Source organism: Fusarium pseudograminearum, chromosome 1, assembly GCF_000303195.2.
Source record: "Fusarium pseudograminearum CS3096 chromosome 1, whole genome shotgun sequence".
In the NCBI taxonomy this organism is placed as follows: Eukaryota; Fungi; Ascomycota; class Sordariomycetes; order Hypocreales; family Nectriaceae; genus Fusarium; species Fusarium pseudograminearum.
Window position 1 is genome coordinate 3,638,408 of NC_031951.1, and position 18,024 is coordinate 3,656,431.

General features: G+C 45.7%; 5 protein-coding genes across 5 annotated transcripts, besides 14 other annotated features; 3 read left to right on the plus strand and 2 right to left on the minus strand.

The window, feature by feature from the left end:
- Positions 1-1,535: 1,535 nt before the first annotated feature.
- On the minus strand, positions 1,536-4,127 carry FPSE_05621 (uncharacterized protein; the record flags this gene model as incomplete). Its single annotated transcript, XM_009258739.1, has 5 exons — positions 1,536-2,396; positions 2,451-2,591; positions 2,644-2,840; positions 2,891-3,026; positions 3,081-4,127. The coding sequence occupies 5 exons, from the start codon at positions 4,125-4,127 to the stop codon at positions 1,536-1,538; spliced, it is 2,382 nt and encodes a 793-aa protein (XP_009257014.1).
- A 1,062-nt stretch (positions 4,128-5,189) lies between these two features.
- Positions 5,190-5,249: a repeat region.
- Positions 5,250-5,481: a microsatellite.
- Positions 5,409-5,538: a repeat region.
- A 7-nt stretch (positions 5,539-5,545) lies between these two features.
- Positions 5,546-5,614: a repeat region.
- Positions 5,615-5,623: 9 nt separating this feature from the next.
- Positions 5,624-5,821: a repeat region.
- A 13-nt stretch (positions 5,822-5,834) lies between these two features.
- Positions 5,835-5,982: a repeat region.
- A 10-nt stretch (positions 5,983-5,992) lies between these two features.
- Positions 5,993-6,150: a repeat region.
- Positions 6,151-6,416: a repeat region.
- Positions 6,179-6,485: a repeat region.
- Positions 6,201-6,495: a repeat region.
- Positions 6,496-6,743: 248 nt separating this feature from the next.
- Positions 6,744-6,857: a repeat region.
- An 862-nt stretch (positions 6,858-7,719) lies between these two features.
- Positions 7,720-8,201, plus strand: FPSE_05622 (uncharacterized protein; the record flags this gene model as incomplete). The annotated part of the gene is made up of 2 exons (XM_009258740.1): positions 7,720-7,940; positions 8,117-8,201. 2 exons carry the CDS (start codon positions 7,720-7,722, stop codon positions 8,199-8,201), a joined length of 306 nt encoding a protein of 101 aa, XP_009257015.1.
- A 581-nt stretch (positions 8,202-8,782) lies between these two features.
- FPSE_05623 (uncharacterized protein) lies at positions 8,783-9,441 on the plus strand (the record flags this gene model as incomplete). The annotated part of the gene is made up of 4 exons (XM_009258741.1): positions 8,783-9,007; positions 9,144-9,162; positions 9,305-9,385; positions 9,428-9,441. 4 exons carry the CDS (start codon positions 8,783-8,785, stop codon positions 9,439-9,441), a joined length of 339 nt encoding a protein of 112 aa, XP_009257016.1.
- A 337-nt stretch (positions 9,442-9,778) lies between these two features.
- Positions 9,779-9,849: a repeat region.
- A 2,148-nt stretch (positions 9,850-11,997) lies between these two features.
- Positions 11,998-12,027: a microsatellite.
- A 731-nt stretch (positions 12,028-12,758) lies between these two features.
- On the plus strand, positions 12,759-16,492 carry FPSE_05624 (uncharacterized protein; the record flags this gene model as incomplete). Its single annotated transcript, XM_009258742.1, has 2 exons — positions 12,759-15,340; positions 15,397-16,492. 2 exons carry the CDS (start codon positions 12,759-12,761, stop codon positions 16,490-16,492), a joined length of 3,678 nt encoding a protein of 1,225 aa, XP_009257017.1.
- Positions 16,166-16,263: a microsatellite.
- Positions 16,493-17,236: 744 nt separating the features above from the next.
- FPSE_05625 (uncharacterized protein) lies at positions 17,237-17,896 on the minus strand (the record flags this gene model as incomplete). The annotated part of the gene is made up of 1 exon (XM_009258743.1): positions 17,237-17,896. One exon carries the CDS (start codon positions 17,894-17,896, stop codon positions 17,237-17,239), a length of 660 nt encoding a protein of 219 aa, XP_009257018.1.
- Between the last annotated feature and the right edge of the window lie 128 nt (positions 17,897-18,024).

An 18,024-nucleotide genomic window follows, 5' to 3' on the forward strand; every position in this document is an offset into this window, starting at 1 on the left:
GGGGGGGGGGTATCACAAATGCAAAGAAAATCACAGGTTCGACGACGTTCGAAGATGGAAGATGAAGAGAAAGAAAGAGGAAGGGGAATCTGATGATGGGGGAAACGAAGCAGGTATAAGAAGAATTCCAATTCCGTCCTGACTAACAGAAATTCCGAATTCAGATGCAGTATCACGACTCAGGCCCCGACCCAGAGACCCAGACCCAGATCTCGCGTAGCAAATCCTCCAATCTTCCATCCAGAAATGTGAACTGCCGCCGTTCGCCACGCGAGCTAAGCTAAGCAAAGCAAGCTACATCCTATCATTGTCCCTCTCTCAGCGACTGTCTCTGGGCTTGTCCTGTCAGAGCTAATCTTTTTTTGTTTGCGTTCGCGGCTTATCACGGCCTAAAGAGAATCTGCGTGGGGAATGAGCACATGACGTCGCCTGCCTTCCCCAGCTACGGCCAGCCCGGGAATCGAGATTGATTGGTCAATGGCCCTTTCCATGCTGGGGCCGATCTCGGCAGATGGGGCATGGCGTGTTATCTTTGGTTGCCCGTAAAGAGCCGCACCCGCAACCCGCAGCGTGCCATCAGAACAGGGGCCTTTTTTTTATTTATTGATTTATTCTTATTCTGGAGTGTCAATGTTTGTCTGTCTGCCTGCTGCCAACAGATGGATATTGTTGTTGGAAATTCTTACTGTTGGAGTCTCGTAAACAAAACCAAGGTTGAGTATTTCTCATGCTTCAAGACAGCTAATCCCGTCTACATCATTCACCAAACTGTCTACTAATACAGCCATTCACTATTCCTAGCATGCAAATCCATCATACTGTACATGCGCACAGCCATCTCCATGAAAGTCAAGGATATAAACTCTAGTTTAGTTCACTAGGGCGTTTGATAAACTTATGGCCGCGCTTTTCCGAACGTGGGGTACCTGAATGGTCATGTGCTATCTCAACTTTGGTACAGATAGCGACTGCGTTAGAACCGTCTTGCGTCAAAGACTTTACCTGTTTCGACTTGGTGAGCCTGGGGAAGAAAATTTCCTTATCTGTTACATGCAAGACATAGTTCTTCATCATGGCCCGACACATGCTAATGTGAGAATGAGAATGTACTGGATTATTAAACGTAAACTAAAAACAATCAACACTACAATACTAACCTCGTCAACCCGCCAAACATTTCGAGTAGTTATATTCTGCAGGCTCCAACTCTTCGCATCCTTCAGCCGCTATTCCGTGTGCTTGATGTCAGGCAATTGCCTTCAACGGGTATAAACAAACAAAAGCTACCCCATGGGAACATCCACTCTCTCGCTGGTTGGCTGGGTATCACTTATCCTTTCTCAGGCTCTCTTCTCCCTCACTCCATCAAGTAACTTTCGTCCTTTTCGCTTCGCCCTTTGCAAGCCGTTCCCGGCCCGGCCCCACATACGTCGGGTCCACCCCTTCACTACTTTCCACCCGGTTGTACTGATATGTGTATCAAATTTAACAACAGCATGGTCGTCATGCATCCGCACAGAAGCTTTCAATTCGTCCTACTGCTGGCTTCCTGACGTGACTGACGTCCTGGGTGTGCTTGGCTCATCTCTTTGTCGGTAGTTGAGTAATGGCACAGTCAATCCGTACATCTCTGTTCGACCCTCCTTGTCGTGCTGGTCAATTTCCACGTTGATGCACACATCGAGTGTTCCATCATTGGCTCGACCGTGGGTCTCTCGTGATGCCGCCCTGTGTATTGTTCCGGCCTGAACTTCGCCCTTGTGAAGAACCTTGTGACCGTTATTCCCCAAGAAGTTCTGCTCCGAGGTCTCTGTTCCATTCTCATCTGCACTGCCGTTGTGAACGTGGGGGTTGTTGGGCGAGTTTTCGGTGATGGTCGCAAAGTTGCGGCTAGGCATTGTGCAGTTGTTGTGGTTGGCTGTCTTGTTGGACTCGCCGGGGTCCTTGTTGAACAGATCCAGCAGAGTCTCATCCGTCTTGGCGTTCAAATGATGAATCTTGTTCCTCCTGGCCAGAAGGTTTGCAACAGCCTGGGGCGGTGGCTTGTTGACAATGGCTGAGGAAATGACGTTCACCATGTACCGGTGGTCCTCCTCAACGGGAATCTTGAGGTCAGGGTTGGAGTAGAAACGTCCCAGTGCAGCCAGATGCACGTCACCTCCAAGAATTGTCACACGGGCGTTATACTCGGCAGCAATCTTTTGAAGCTCCTCCATGAGCTGGCGTCTTTCCTTCTTGTGCGTTCTCGCAGTATAATGGTCATCCAGGTCATCCAGAAGATCAATGCTGCCGTCGAATTGGTTAAAGAGACTTCCTCCGAGTCCGAATCGTTTGTTGAGAATCTTGATGGGACCCATAACTGGGCTGCGAAAGATGTTTTCGAGCCATGTCAAACGCTACAACGTGTCAGTCAGATATATCTTTATATGTCATGTCTGAAAAACACATACCGGGTAGGCGATGGGGATGCCGAGGAGCAGAATCACATGCTTGATTGGCTGCCCTAACGCTGCCGTCGCTTCGAGCTCCGAACGCAGTCTTGAGAAAATCTTCTTATACGTCTCAGGATAGTTGACTTGGTGGCGCGTGCGCTGTGTTTCAATGTCAGTTGCTGCTTGCCATTATGAAACGTATTTTACTAACCTCTACTCGTGCGTCGATGCCAATGAGAGCGATGCGAGCTCCGAGGCGGGTATAAATGTTGAAGGAGCGTTCGGCAACATATGGGCCAGGATGGTCACCGACAATGTACTCAGGCGATTCAATCATTGGTGCTACGTAGGTATCGATAAGCTGATTGGGGTCAGGCCCCTGGGTGCTTTCTTCAAGGGCGGCATGGTCTGATACAAGTCAGTGCAAGTCGCCGCAAAAGTCAACGAAGCTGTCATACCAGAAGTATATGTTGATGGGGGCGGCGGCAAATGATGCTGGAAGAGCATGTAATATTTATGGGCAGTACCGCCAATACCACGGAACACATCACATTGCATGAAATCGTCGACATATGAGCCGAATCCGTCAATAATCTTAAAAAATTGTCAGTAACGAACGTGCCACTATCACAATCATCCCAGACTTACGTCGTGGTCATCCCAAATATTGACCTGGGGAATCTGGCCGTTGACACCAGAAAACGGCTCAGTGTTGTACCAACGGATATAGTTCTTGAGGTAGTAGTCGTCACATTCAGCCCGTAGTGTCTCGGGGAATGGGTGATGTCTTCGCTTCTTGGGGTTACTGATGCTAGTCCATTGGCGCAGGGGACCGTCAACTCTAATCCCATCGTTGTAGATCTGATCACCACCGCCAATCATAACATGGTAGGGAACCTCGCGATGCTTTCGTGTAACATCGTTCCACAGAGCTGGGCCACTCCAAGCCTCCTCGTCGGTTCCGACACTGAAACCGTTGCACGAGTGGAACATGATGCGAAAAGATTCGGTTGCGGCAGGAACAAAGAACCGATTTACCCGAGGCTTGTGCTCGCTTGAGAAGCGCATCTCGGGCAGAGCATAGTCGTAGCCACATTCGGTGTCCTGAATTGGAACAGTAATGTCGAAAGCCCAGAAGGTGTTGCGCGGGTCGGAGTAGAGGCAATGTCCGTCTGAACGCACCTCCTCACGGGCTCCGTTGGTCGCGTTACCACCGTCTGGGAGAGTGATAGCCAGGTTGAGCGTCAAGTAAGGCTGGTGTAGAGGAATCTTGCCACCCCCTTCCACGACAACAAGCACACTACCATGCCAGCGTCCCTCGTTCATATGGCGATAGTTCAGGAGAGGGCCACAAACAATAGTCTTTCCATCAGGAGGGTCTTGCCCAGCATGGCTTTGGCCTACATTGTCGCTCACAATAGCCCCATTAGCATCGCCCGCGGCGGCAGTGATGGGCCTGTATTTTTCTGTTTCACGGTTTTCATCTTCCGGTTCGATGCGCGACTGGTTGAGGAAGTTCACGAGGCCGCCCGTGTCGGTATTTTCTTGGTGAGGATCTCGGGGTGGACCTTCGCCAGTGAGTTGCGAAGCATGCGCAGCATAAGCAGATGACTCCTGGTGTCGCCAACGGCTGGCCGATGCATGAGGATTCCGTTGCGACTCAGTGGTCACTGGTCTTTCTCTTGCGTCCGACATTTTCTAGATCTAGTCGCGATCAAAACTCGGTATTGGTTCTTGGGTAGCTTAAGATGGAGGCCTCCAGTGTGGTAGGGAGGGTCGCAAGTTTTATGCGATTTCGAGCGGGAAAATCGGCGACGCGGGTCGTCACTGAACGCGACGAGGACAAAAGTCCGAGTTGATGTATACTCTTCAACACAGAACAAACATATGCTATGAAAGCCCAAAAAGAAGCCTTAGCAATGAATACTGGAAGAACGAAATTGACAATGTTCAGGAGAAAAAGCTCGAGGGTAAGACCGACGGGAGAGGAGTTCAGTCTAATGGTAAGACACCGAGACACAAAAACATAGTACAACTGGGTGATGACGCAGGTGCAACCAACCAGATACATCCCATCTTGTCTGTTGGTGCAGGGGTCATGGGGCAGCTACGATAAGGGACTTGGGAAACAGCAGAGGGAGCGTATTTCTCCTCCTTCCACGGATGATATATACCAATTGGTGTTAGATCCGAGGTCACTGCTGACTCTTTCAACAACTGATTAGCGGCACCAACAACGCTCCATTTCAAGTAACAAGACTCGAGGGAGCGCTCCATTCGAGGCACGAGGCTCAGGCTAAAATTATAGCAATTGAGATCAGGGAAGTAGGTGGGATGAGATGGCGCCAAGCGAAATATCAAGTCTCTTATTGGTCAATCTGTTATAGTGGAAGCGATCCCTTGGAGAACCCAGGGAAACCAAGACACCAACTTGTTATCAAGCTCCATGATTTAGTTACCTTGGTGGTGTTCGCAAGTTTGGCCAAGATGTGAATACTCAATGGTTGACGGGGTAATAACTCTGAGTAGATCTTCATATATGGCACAAATTAGAGTCGGCAATTGTGAAAGCCAATGTCTCTTTCATGATCAACCTGAGTAAACGCGAGCTGGCCGATTCATTAGTGGTATTTATCGCGAGAGCAACATGAAACAGGAACAATCTATAGAGGCAGCCCTTAAAAGTTCTTGCTCACTAAGAGTGATCGGTAATAATCCCTATAGCTTATTAAGGGTTAATATACTATATTTATAGGGATATATATTATAAGTAATTTCTTTTATATTCTTTATATCTATTTACTTTTAAATAATTTTTAAAATAATAATTAATATAGTAATTTAAATTATAATTATAATATTAAAATTACTATAAGGTAATTTAAAATCCTTTTATAAAATCTATATTATAATAAAAATATTACTTTATATAATTAATATAATATATATATAAGCGCTTAAAAGAAGCTTTAATTTATTAAAATATTACTTAAGTTATATAATAAAATATTATAAAATATATTATAATTAAAGTAATTAAATAAATATATTAAAGAGAATTAAGCTTTAATTATTTTAAAAATTAGTTTTAATTAATTTAATTAAAAAAAGACTATTAATATTATTATTAAAGAATTTATTACTAAAGGTATTATAATTTTAATAGTAATTATAATTTAAATCCTTAAGGCTATAAAATATAAAAAAATAAAGTTAATAAAGAAATTAGATTTAATAGAAAAGATATAAAAAGAATACTTTATATAATATATTTAATATTAAAATTAAACTTTAAAAGACTAAAAGTATATAATTTAATTAAATAAAACTTTTATAATATTTTTATATTAATATAGCTTTTATTATATATAAAAGTAATTAAATAAATAGGTCTTTTATAGCTATATTTAAAAGAAATAAAAAGGATTTAATAAATTTATATTTTAAAGGGCTTTTTTATATAATAAAAAAAGTCTTTCTTATTATTAGGTTTTAAAGACTATAAAAAAGAAATTAAAAATAAAGCTAAAAATTAATTATATAAATATTACCTTTAAGCTATAAATATATAAATATTAAGAGCTTAAAAATAATATATAAAGGCTTAAGCTATATAACTTATTAAGTAAAAAGCTTAAATAATTATAAAAAAAAGAGATTAAAAAGTTAATAAAAAAAAGTAAAAATAATAAAATAAATTAATAGTAATATTAATAAAATATTTTTAAATTAAAATTACTTTTTTTTATATAAAAATATATAAAAGAGAAATTATATATTATTATATAAAAAGATTAAATACTTATATATAAATACTATATATAATAATAAGTATATAGTTTTATTAATATTTAATAGCTTTTTTAATATTTAAATTTTTTTAATTTAAATATAATAAAGCTTATTTAGCCTTAAATAAAATAAAAAATTATTTAAAAAAATATATTAAAAAATAAAAAAGAAACTATTTATAAATAAAAAAAAGCTTAAAAAGACTTTTTATAAAAAAAGATATAAGCTTAAATATAAAGAATTTTAATATATATTTATAAAATTATTATAAGGGGCTGGGTCTCAATGGGTTGTTGCACAAAAGAGAGGCCTTGCATTAAGCTATCTAAGACTAAGGGGAGAAGAGAAGAGAAAGGCTAGAGGTCGCCGCGAGGTCGCCGCGAGAAAAGTCTGCCAGTTGTGCGCGCACGGGCCACCGATAAGATCTCGCTTAACCGATAAGGGTGGGGTCAGTCTAGCCACAGTGGCTTCAGCCGCTGTGGCGTAGAACGAATCCGAAAACACGGCTTAGCCGTTAACAATTATTCTATAAAAGTAAAAATAAATACTTAAAAGGTAAAAATTATTTAATATAAAATATAAAGGTTTAAAAGTATTTACTTTTTTATTTTACTTTTATTAATTTTAATATAAGCTAGTATAAGCTAGTGTAAGTAATAACTTTTAAGGGCTGCCTTTATAATAATCCATATATTGACACCATCTAATTTCAATCACCGCTAAGATCTTCAAGCCGATCAATTACGTAAGGGTCATGGATAACTCAGCTTTCCTTTCTAGTGTGCCTCGATGGTAAACCTACCCGGTAGTGATATGTCTTTAAATGTATTGCTGAGCCGTCATCGTCTACTCGTTGGTGCGTAGTATATTCAGATGCAATTATATCCATCCCAAAATTTGCAAGTGTCTTCAGTAATAAGCTAGAAATTAAGCATGAAATCCCTACTGACGTCATTCAATTATTTTTGCCCGTCCCTTCTTATGCATAAATGTTGGACTAAATCAGATTCAGAAGGGACATGTTCACCATGCCTATGACTCGGCCATGGTATCTCACCACTGCACTCTCGATGGAGATCTGCCCTGCGTTCTTTACATATACCTCAAGGTATCAGAAAAATTGGTCGCTGGAAGCATATGAGACGAAATTAGTAGGTCAGCTTATGCTGCTTAGACTACTGACTTCTTGGACTACTTATTTCTGTACCCTAACTTGTCGTTTGTTTGTGTAGATCGAGTCAAGCAGCCAGCCCGCTGGCTAGACCACACTTTTCGTTCTGAGTCCGAGATTAAAGTTAACTCACGATTTACTTATGTCAAGAAAATACTGAAACGACTGATTGACAGCTTAACTACTAACTAAGAAACCCGCGTGAAGAATCATGCGGACTGTAGCTCAATTCTCGTGATGGCCCCACTTGTGATTACATAAGCAGCCTGCCATCATATTGACCTCAAAATTTCGTGTAAAATTTTACTTCTTCCACAACCTACAATGCAATGTTCTCGCAACGCCGAGTCGTTGGCCACAATCGAATTGCAACATATGATCTCTGACAATCAAGCCTCGATCATCTCAAGATCGCCGCACAGGTTCGACGAGGAGTTTGAAACACGAGGAAACGCGGTTACGATCAACCAACCCGTACGTGGCTCAACCTGCCGTCCTGATGCACAAGATCTCAAATACGAGCGATCTAGGCAAGGTTATCCTCGGTAGGTGAATACTCGGTGAAACAGTGAAACAGTGAAGCGCAGTCAAAACTGCAAACGGCATTAGTGTGTACAGCAATTGAGCTCTTCTATGCTCGCCTTGCTGAAGGAATTTTCTTCGTGCCAAGATCAATACACCCCTACTATTACCAAACACCTCTGTTCTTGGAATCCCACAGACACTGGTGCATGAAGATAGGGGTACATGCCATTTATCACATTGGCCATGTTACTGCCAAAATACAATTGTCAAACCGACTGTGAAACCGAAGAATGTCAACGTTTCGACGGCCGAAAGAATGGTGGTATTGTCACCATAAAAATGCCCCCTCACATAGGCCAAGATGAAGCCAGCCCCGCTGTCTTAGTTTCCAACATGGGTATTTTGCAGAGCCAGGAGTCGACCGCTAGGTTTGACGTCGTGAACCCCTAAATTCGCCAAGCGGCTTGGGTCGTATGTAAGGATGGGAAAAGTCAGCAAGCTCGAATGTTAGACGATTATTCGAATGCCAAGCGAGACAAGCCTTGTTGGGCGGTCGTCAAATTGGTGAGAAACCCACATCGCCGCAAGCTTGTGGGCTTGGTATCAGACGAAAAAAAAAAAAGATGCGGTGGGCAAAAAGGTAAAGAGAGCCACATTAGGGGTTGTGTTGGCAACAGACGGCCTGGTCAGTGCATGCAGGCCCATCAAGTTGGAACTCTGTCTACCTCGGATTCAGCCGACCAAGGATCCAGAACGGTATCTGTACTATTTGCAGGGCCGCAGCCACGGTCCCAATTCTTGTTCATCTCATCGGATCAATTGCCCAACCAAGACGTAGCCCTACGATTGATTACAGTTACACATGCATACATACACACGCACGGCGATACAGCTGATGGAATGGGGTTACTGGAAGGGCCCTCAGCCGTATTCCGAAGTTGAACAGCATGATGCATGCAAGGGAAACCGATGTGAATGCTGGCCGCGAAGTTGTGCCACAGCTTACATGAGCTGTACTCTGCATTACGGTGTACCGGCAGCTAGATATACTTCGCTAGGCGCAGGCGCAGCCGTAGCCCTGTTCATAGTAAGCAAACAAATAAAGCTGGGGAAAATCTGATGACTAGTGATGCAGAGCATGGTAGACAGATAGCATGGAGAATCATGCTGTCACCGCCAAGGTCCTCAACGGAACAGACGACCAATAGCTCTAGCACGTGTAGTTATACAAAGATGCGCATGGTATGAATAAGCACCATCACAACTTCATAGCCATGAAACCGACGCCCATGCCGACATGCAGAGTTTCGGATTGCCAATGAGAGACTGAGTCTATCCGTACTCTGTAGGTACTGAGAAACATTTCACCTAAACAATAAGACAGATCCGTTACTCGGCTCGGGAGAAAGACACGTGTGGAACAAGCGCCTCTTGCTCAGCTCTGAAATTGCCATGGGCCGGATAGGTATTTGGCGTGATAAGAAACATCTTAGTATACGGATTCTAGGCTTGATCAGGTAAATGGATTCGAGCAGTCAATAAACGTCATTAACACGTTATATGAACAATCAACCGATGCATGGTTGCTCAGGGTGGGGGCTGCCTTAGCCATAGTGAGAGATGAGCTGCGTGCTCTAAGAAACATCTTATCCATGGGTCATGGTTATGGCCATGGCCATGGCTCAAAGGACCCCTTTCCCGGAGTCTGAGCTTCCCGGGTCCTATTATCACGTATTTTGATATGTGCGAGCCAGTCGATCACTTGCTTCTTTGTTCTAGATATCTGTATGATATGGTGCAGTCGCCTCACTAAGGAAATAACCTTTCAATATCTAATAAGCGGTAAACATGCAGTGGGAAAAAGCAAGGAAAATGAACAAGCAATCAAAAGTAAACAAATAAAATAAACAAGAAAAGAAAGAAAAAAAACCGCCATAGACGTCTAGCTAGACTCGACCCTGTCACGGAGAAAAGCCTACGCTTTAGCTCCCTTTTTTGCGTTCGGACGGGTAATCAGACCAGGCAGACTACAGTACGGCATGACGATTGCCCACTAAGCGATCGATCAATTGGCTTCGCAGCCGACTTTCAACGGCGGCTCTAGTTCTGTAGTTCATTTTAGTGAGAGACGGCTCCATGCACAATTTGGAATAATCTGGACCTTTTCCGTCAGGATTGAGAAAATTAGACTAACAATCGTGTCTTTTCCCTTTCATTAACAGTTCCTAGTAAGGGGGCAGCTCATTACCCTTTGTGCAGTACTACTCTAGGTACTGTACAGTGATGTATCGGCCCTCAATCTCGGACAACCCCATTGATTCCACTTTTTGAATGAACCATGATACATAGGTATCTATACCTTGGTTAGCCAACAATGTACGACTCCTAATCATGCGAAAATTGATAGAGCTGATCGTTGTCTTGACAAAATGCAATCCCAGGCGATACAATATCAATACATTCATGGATTCTCCACGTACAGATCAAGTACGTACCCATCAACCATCAAGACGTAGATCTTCAGCGGCAGATAGAGCGTTGTTATGTTTAGGTATGTTCAGTTAGCTGGTACGTTCCTAAAGAACGACAAGAGTCAGTCTCAATAACAAGATCCACCATCGGCTGTCCGTTGTCACGACTTTGGCCCATCGAACCCACTAACGAAATCTCAGCCGGACAGGCAACCGGACGTTGAACAATGTCCGATGTTAGTTGATACATCCAATGCACATGTCAGAATGACAGAGGCTAACGGACTTGATTATTATGGAATTATACACTAAATCTTGGATGAACTGCTATTGCTGTTATTATTACTATATACTTGTGTCGTTATCAGTCAAAGGTATGCAGCTAAAATGTCTCTTCACGGAGCATCTAACGATGGATCAAGCTCATGATCTCCATCTAGCACGGCCAAATTGCTTCGCGATTAGCTGGCCTGTCTCGACTCTAGGTGCTAAGAGACAGGGGGCATATAGTATCGTGAATTGCCAATCGACGATCTGGTTGAATCGCCCTTCTGTAGATGGGAAAGCTTGAATGCATCCATATGTTACCGAAAAAAAAACATGGAAGTTGAGGTTTCCGAAACAGTTGTTTCACCGATTTGAGGACAGAAATACCATGATGTTTAAGCGCTATTTATTCCTATAGTAGGCCTATAATATGGGCGAGCAGATGGGTAATATTCTCCGAGCTCTACCGTGTATACTCTGTACATTTGCAACGACTCCAGTTATCTATGGTGTATCCGTACATACGGAAGTTCGAGGTTGAAAGTCAATTTTACTCTGCGCCTCGTCCGCCGCCACCAAAGCTTCCACATGGGAATAGCATATCGCAAGGTACAATGCTTTTCGATAGTACTGTCCATTGGGTTAGCTGTAATTTCAGAATCGGTGTCATACGAATGTATGACACAACTCGGAATAAAACTTGGATAAAGAATGATGCTTGTTGCCCCCGACTTGGTCTCACTGCGTCTCACTCTGCTTCGTTGTCAACACCGTTTAGTGGTAGCGCGCAGTAAGGTGATGACCTCCATGGGTTGCATTCGCTTCCGTCCAATCTTTTCTCACGTATGTACCTTAGTATGTATCTACTTGCTACTAGCTAATAACCTGTGCCTCTTCAGCTCCTTATACCGCCAGGCTTTGACCCCTGGAGAAGAAGAGTGCCGTGGTCTTGGACGAATAACATGTCGCTGACATGAATTGCCTGCAACTCTGCTGGGAGTGTGCCTTGATTCTTCGATGGAGGACAACCACAGCGAGCTTTCTTGGGCTAACACAGCATCAAGGTCCCAATGCAGGCGCATCGTTATCGGATGTTTCAATCTCGTGTGAGTCCAAATGCGACTGCCCAAAAGAATGACACAAGAAACAAACGAAAGAAGACAGCGCTCAGACTCAGACTTTTAGACTCGACGCCTCATCAATGAATGACGTTTTTGTTCATTTCACAGGCGTTGATCGAAATTGGATGGAGCTCGTTCGTTGCAGCGGTTCATCTGCTGAAGCTGCACTCAATTATGGCGCTCCACCCTGCCAATGCTTCAGCTTATTAACTAAAGCCCCTTACCTTGCCTTGCCTTGCCTTGCCCTGTCAGCCTGCCTGTCCACAGTCCTGACTTTCTAACCTGGGTGGCCTTCCATAGAACGGAGCAGAGTTGGGAACAATTATTCCATCTTTTAATCTGTGCGTTGCCCCATCCTGATATCCTGACATCCTAGTTAGACAGCTGCGCGCAGCCCCTTCTGGGCATAGCCTCATTTCATTTTTGGGTGCTCCTTGTCCTGTACTGTATAGCCCAGCCCAGCGCAACCAACACACAAGCTGGGCGGGCGGATACTTCGGCCTCCTCCCTACGGATTCCCTGTCAATCACCTCCTCTGTCTTGCCGCTCCTCCACCCCGGCTAGTCCGCGGCGATCCTGTATGTGGAGGTTGCAGGTTGCAGCTGCAGGCCGCACTAGTAAAAGCCCAGGTACTCTACGGTAAAGTACGAGTCCACCTTATACCAGGTTAAGCCTGCACTTGGCTGTGCTGCAATTGTGGTTCTAGTTATTCTACCTATCGAAACCCTGAGAAGCCTCATCCTTCTTTCTTCCAAATCACTTGGGAATCCTTCGCATTGCAGTCCTCCAACATTTACTCCTGTAGTAGCCCTCATACCTCTGCCGGCCAGAGAAGCCTCGAATAATGGTGATCTGAGATACATTTATTTATTTTGTTAATTTTTCCCTATACGGTCGGCTTTCCAACACGAGGAGCATCAACCTCCGGGACGCTTCTCTCGTTGAAGCCTGCTTAGTATTCTGAATTTCTTGTCATGAGATGACTGGTCCTACCATGATGATGGCTCCGGCCGTGGAACCCTCGTCTTCTTTCCCGCGGTCTCAATCCAGCCCGGACCTCCTCTCGCTCTCTTCTCTCGAAAACCCTTCAACCTCAACAACAACAACACCGATACCGCAGCGCGAGAATATTTCTGATATTCAATCATTACCAAACTTCGATCTTCCTACCTTCAATGTCGATTTCAACCTCGATACAAATCTCGACACCGTCGTTTTTCAACCCGATGAGCAACGGGCTGAGATCAAAGCCCCACAACCTCCCTCCATTGTTGAAACAAAAGAGGCGCCTGAAGAAGTCTCACCGTTCAGACACGCCCGAAAAAGAACGAGCTCGCTCATCGACACACGAGGCTGGCTTCCAGGCTCCAAGAGCACGTCAGATCTTCACAACCTTCGCGAAGAGCCCCCTCGACCGACCACCTCCGCGGGAGACAAGAAGTTTGGCGATGGTTCAATCGGAAATCTGAAACCCATAGAGAAACCTCTGACGAAATCCGAATCCTTCGTCAACTTCGCCAAACGCTCATGGAGACCTTCTCGCTCTCCTTCGCCCATGAAAAGTGCCGATACTGCCAAGGAAAACGACGAGCTGTCTGGGCGCAACCGATCCGAGAGCACAACCTCAATGAAATTAACAAAGACTCGCAAACGCCCTGGTTTGACTGTCGATCAGGTGGATAAGAACAAGTCGAGCGAATCGCTTAAGTCCTCCACCCCTAAAGCCTTCTCGCGAGCGAGCAGCTACTTTTCCAAGCTCAAATCAAAACAAGCGGGCTTGTCAAAGCTCAACACGAATACCGACTCGGATACCAGCTGCGCTTCTTCGGCTACGAGTCTCGCGCCACCAGCTTCAACCACAACAGAAGATCCTACACCGCAATCTTCCGCCTACGATACCACGTCTGCTACAACCGTGACCGATGAATCTTCTGTCGAGATGCCGCCTCAGCAGAGAGACGTGTTGTGGTCATCTTTCAAAGCCATCGACGAGGATTTTAAGGGGTTCCTTGCCAAGAGCACCGCGCAGCGCATGTCGCAGGTTCAAACACAGCTTCTGCCCTTCCTCCGAAGCACCATGAATCATGAATCGACCAAGAAACTTTGCGCTGAGGACGTCGACCGCAGGGCAACAATTCTGAATAAGTGGTGGATTACAATCTTGGAAATGCTGGACGGCCAAGCTCCCCAGCCTGTGCCTGGTGTTGACCGTCCAGTATTGTTCGATGTTGCAACTCTTCTTATGACGCGACTGGAATGGCGACAAGCTACGTCTTATTTCTTGCCGCTTGTTGACCGATCGCCAGCGGAGAAGGTTCGAGCTCGATCCATGACAAACTCGTCCAATTCATCTATCACGTCGAGTCAGGCAGCATTCCTCGAAGAGTCGGCCGAACACAGCGTCAGAACCATGTTTGTTACCAACCTGGTTAAGCAAATGGGTTTTGTTGTCGACAAGCTTTCGCTCCGTCATACGCCGGCCAGCTTAGTTAATTTTGCTGGAAAGGCTTGCGCGTATGCCTTCTTTTTTGCACCTGGTGTTGCCGACATTCTGATCAGGCTATGGGGTCTTTCTCCCGAGCTGATCAGACGAGTTGCCGATGACCTGGGTCTGCCAAAGAAGAACATTGGTGAGAGCGACGACATTGCGGCGTTGTTTCCCCCCACCATCGGTGTATTTGCCTGGACATCACCAAAGGGTATGTGGGATAGCCTTAAAAAGGTACCCAGGTTGCCTATGCTAGTGTCTCGGATTCCTTGGACAGGTCCCTGGGCGGCTCGCTGGAAAGGGCGGGATACTGATGTCTTTTTCATCTTTCTCAAGTACTTCCACATCTTATCCGAACAATTCATGCCTCCTGGGCTACCCCTCCTGGAAAAGGCAAGGTCCCCCGGATTCGCTCTTGTTCAAGCTCAGCTTCTGTACGTTCTGGACACTACTATCCATCGCCAGGCCCCCATGGATGGCGGTTTCAACCCCGCTGCCATGGATGGCATGCCAGGTGCTGATGCTGCAATGGCTCTGCCTCTCCCTCTCAACAATGTCATGAGGGGCATGTCTGAGAACCGATGTATCATGCTATTAAAGGATTACCTTTCGGACGACTCTCTTGAGATTGCTGGGGCTCGCCACACGTTTGCAGAGACTTTCGCTACCATGATGAAAGCAGCAACCCGCAGAGTATCGATGTACAACCACCCAGCTTGTTTCACCCTGTGCGACTTCTTGGAGGAAGTTCTCGTGCTCTACAGCGAATTTGAAGACCCAGACAGCTCCGACAGCTACCTCGACTGGCCTTTCTGGTTTGACGTTTGCCAAAAGATAATGGGCTCTTTCAACACAATGTCTGAAATCCGAATGATGGCCCTGATATACTCCATCTGGGATGCTATCTCGAGGGACCCCGTGCGAAAGCTGGCCGTTTGCAAGGATTGGCTGCTCACTGAAGAGACCTTCAACGAGTTCTTCAATCACTGGTGCCCCATGGTTCGGGCCTACTATCAGCGTCTGCTGTCCTGGCGAATGTGCCGGGACTCCGGAACGCTGGATGAAGTGGATGGGTAAGCATATATGTTACTTTCACACCTCGGTTGTTCACTATACTAACTGGTCGTAGTCAAATCTTTGTTCTCGTGGCTGAGCGGCTTCAAACAACGTGGTCCCATTATCTCCATATTAAGCACGCTGCTGAATCAGAAGGGCGAATGGTGCCTTCGACCGCTCCCGTGAACCCTGCCCCAGGAAAACGCTTCATGATTATTCGTCAGGAGATCAACGTGCCCCAACCTGGCTTGTATATGGGCAGTTTTGACTCCTTTGCCAAGCTTCCTAACAGCGAGACCAGTGTCCTCAACGGTCTGCCCCCTGACGCTTCAAGGCAGGATGGAAAGAAGCGATGGTCACTGTTGGGCAAAGTGCTTTCTCTTGGCGGTAACACAAACGCTGGGTGGGATGACGACTTTCAAACCGTTCGTCGAGAGACAGCAGAGTCTCGGGCTTCAACATCGAGCAGGGCTTCCAATACCAATAGCTATAAGCACCGTGTGTCTGAAGATGATTCTTTGTACTCTCAGCCTACATATGAGGAGCCAAAGTATGTCTTCAAGTTTGTTCTCGCATGGCAACAACAAGCAGGGCCTCTCCGAGAGCGCTTTCTGACTCGCCCTCGACTCCCCGGTCCGGCAGAAAGCCGCATTAGTGGGCCGTTGAAAGTCAATGGTATCACGCGCAAGTTCTCAGGCAGTCCCCAACAGGGGCTGATTGACAACGCAAAGAACGCGAGCTTGCTGGACTCAGCTGTTGAAAAAAGCGGCCCTCCAAGACTTGAACTCACACTCTCGGGCTCGAGTGACGATTCCGATAAATCTCTCGGCATCAAGGGCAGCCCGTCACTGGCACCATCGCCAGTATTATCACCGTCACCAGCACTATCGCAACCACCTTCGCAATCACAGTCCCCATCGCCATCGCCATCGCCATCACCCCAACCGAACACGAGTTCGTATACCGATACTCCCGTGCACCCCGTGAAGCCCACTGGCCTTTACGTTAAGAATTCGGTTTACGCTGGAAGGGCACTTGCTGAATGGGCCCAAGTTGTTTTCGAATGCAACAACTTCATTGAGCGTCGCCGCGACGAAGGGATGGGCAATCTTGGTGACGTAGAAATCCCCGTACTTGGAGTCGAGGGTTTCCGCAAGGTCGGCGGCTAAAAGCAATGAAATCTGAGATACCCTTACTATTAAGCACATACGTTCTTTGGCACACATGTTTTCATTTCATTTCATTTCTATTTTTTATCTTGTTTCTACATGCATCAACAGAGGATGGGCATTTTGGCTTTTCCTACACAAGCATGGGACGGAGTACCATCACCAAGCATAGGGGGGATATCCTTCTCGCATAAGACCAAAACCAAAGCTAGGAGGAACTCGCGCGGGCCATAGCATTATCTCAAGTCGCTCCTTGTGATTTATTCATTTGTATGGGTTTCGAATGGTATTCGGCTTATATGTTTCGGGATTTCAAGGCGTTGAGAGCAATAACTGGGCTGTTTTGCTTCGTTTTATTACATATCATATATCAATTCGCTACATGTTGGAGAGCGGGGGTTTTCAGGTCAAAGCGGTACAGGCAAATATGGATGGAGTAGGGATGCAATTGGAAGGCTTGCAGGCTTTTAGCGAGCGTGGCTACATGTACAGAGCGACAGTCTCCTCGGTACAATTTCATGTGTACATATACCATATTGGCTAGGGACGAGTGTGGATCAATACAGGAGATGTTTCTTCTGCTTGGTTGAAGAAGATTATAATGATAATGGTTGCAATGACATATTGAGTGCTCTTTATCATAAATAAATACTAACTATAGTCGCTTGTCACGTTTCACAATCTGCTTTCCTATCGCGTTGTCCATCTGCATCTGGTTTATGTATATGTGGCCTGCTAATCAACTTACTGCCAGCCAGCCTTCAACTCAGTCCACATATCGTTAATCTTCGGCTTGAGCATCTCATACCTCTTGAGAGCGTCGTCTCTCAATAGATCTTCCCGCTTTCCATAGTACTCTTCAAAGGAAGGCTTGCCATCGTTGGCATTCATCCAAGTTGGGCGATTGCGTGTGAAAAGATGCACATCAGCTTCGATCTCCCAGGGTCTATCCAAGGTTCCAACACGTATGTACGACAAATGAGGTCCCGCATCCGCATAGTAATTCCATAAGCCAGTGTGACAGGCCGGGCAACTGACCACTGTCTGTCCAATACTAGATTCCGTTGGGAGACACACAGATGAAGTCCTCGCCTGAGGCTGGGGTTCACCGATAGCAGACTCGGCCGAAGTGATGCGTGCAAAAGCAGGTTGAACGCTCGTGGGGACGGGATCCGGATTGGTCGATGTGCCAGCTACTGTGGGCGGCGCAGAGGGGATGAGGCTGAGAGCCGTGGACTCGATGATGGCGTTGAGGGCGAGGACAGAGCCAGTTTGACGCTGGCAAGCGGTGCAGTGGCAGCAGTGGACGAGGAGAGGATGGATGGAGAGTCGGTAACGGATAAGACCGCAGGCGCAACCACCAGTAAGGGGAAGTATGTCTTTGCGTTGGGAGTAGTGAGTCATGGTGGTGGTGTTGGTGTTGGACAGGGAGAAGGGTAAGGATGGAGGAAAGAAGAAAAGAAAGGTGAGAAAGCAGTTTATAAGAGAAGGGGAGAGGAACGGCTGACAAACTGGACCAGGGCTTGGGTACC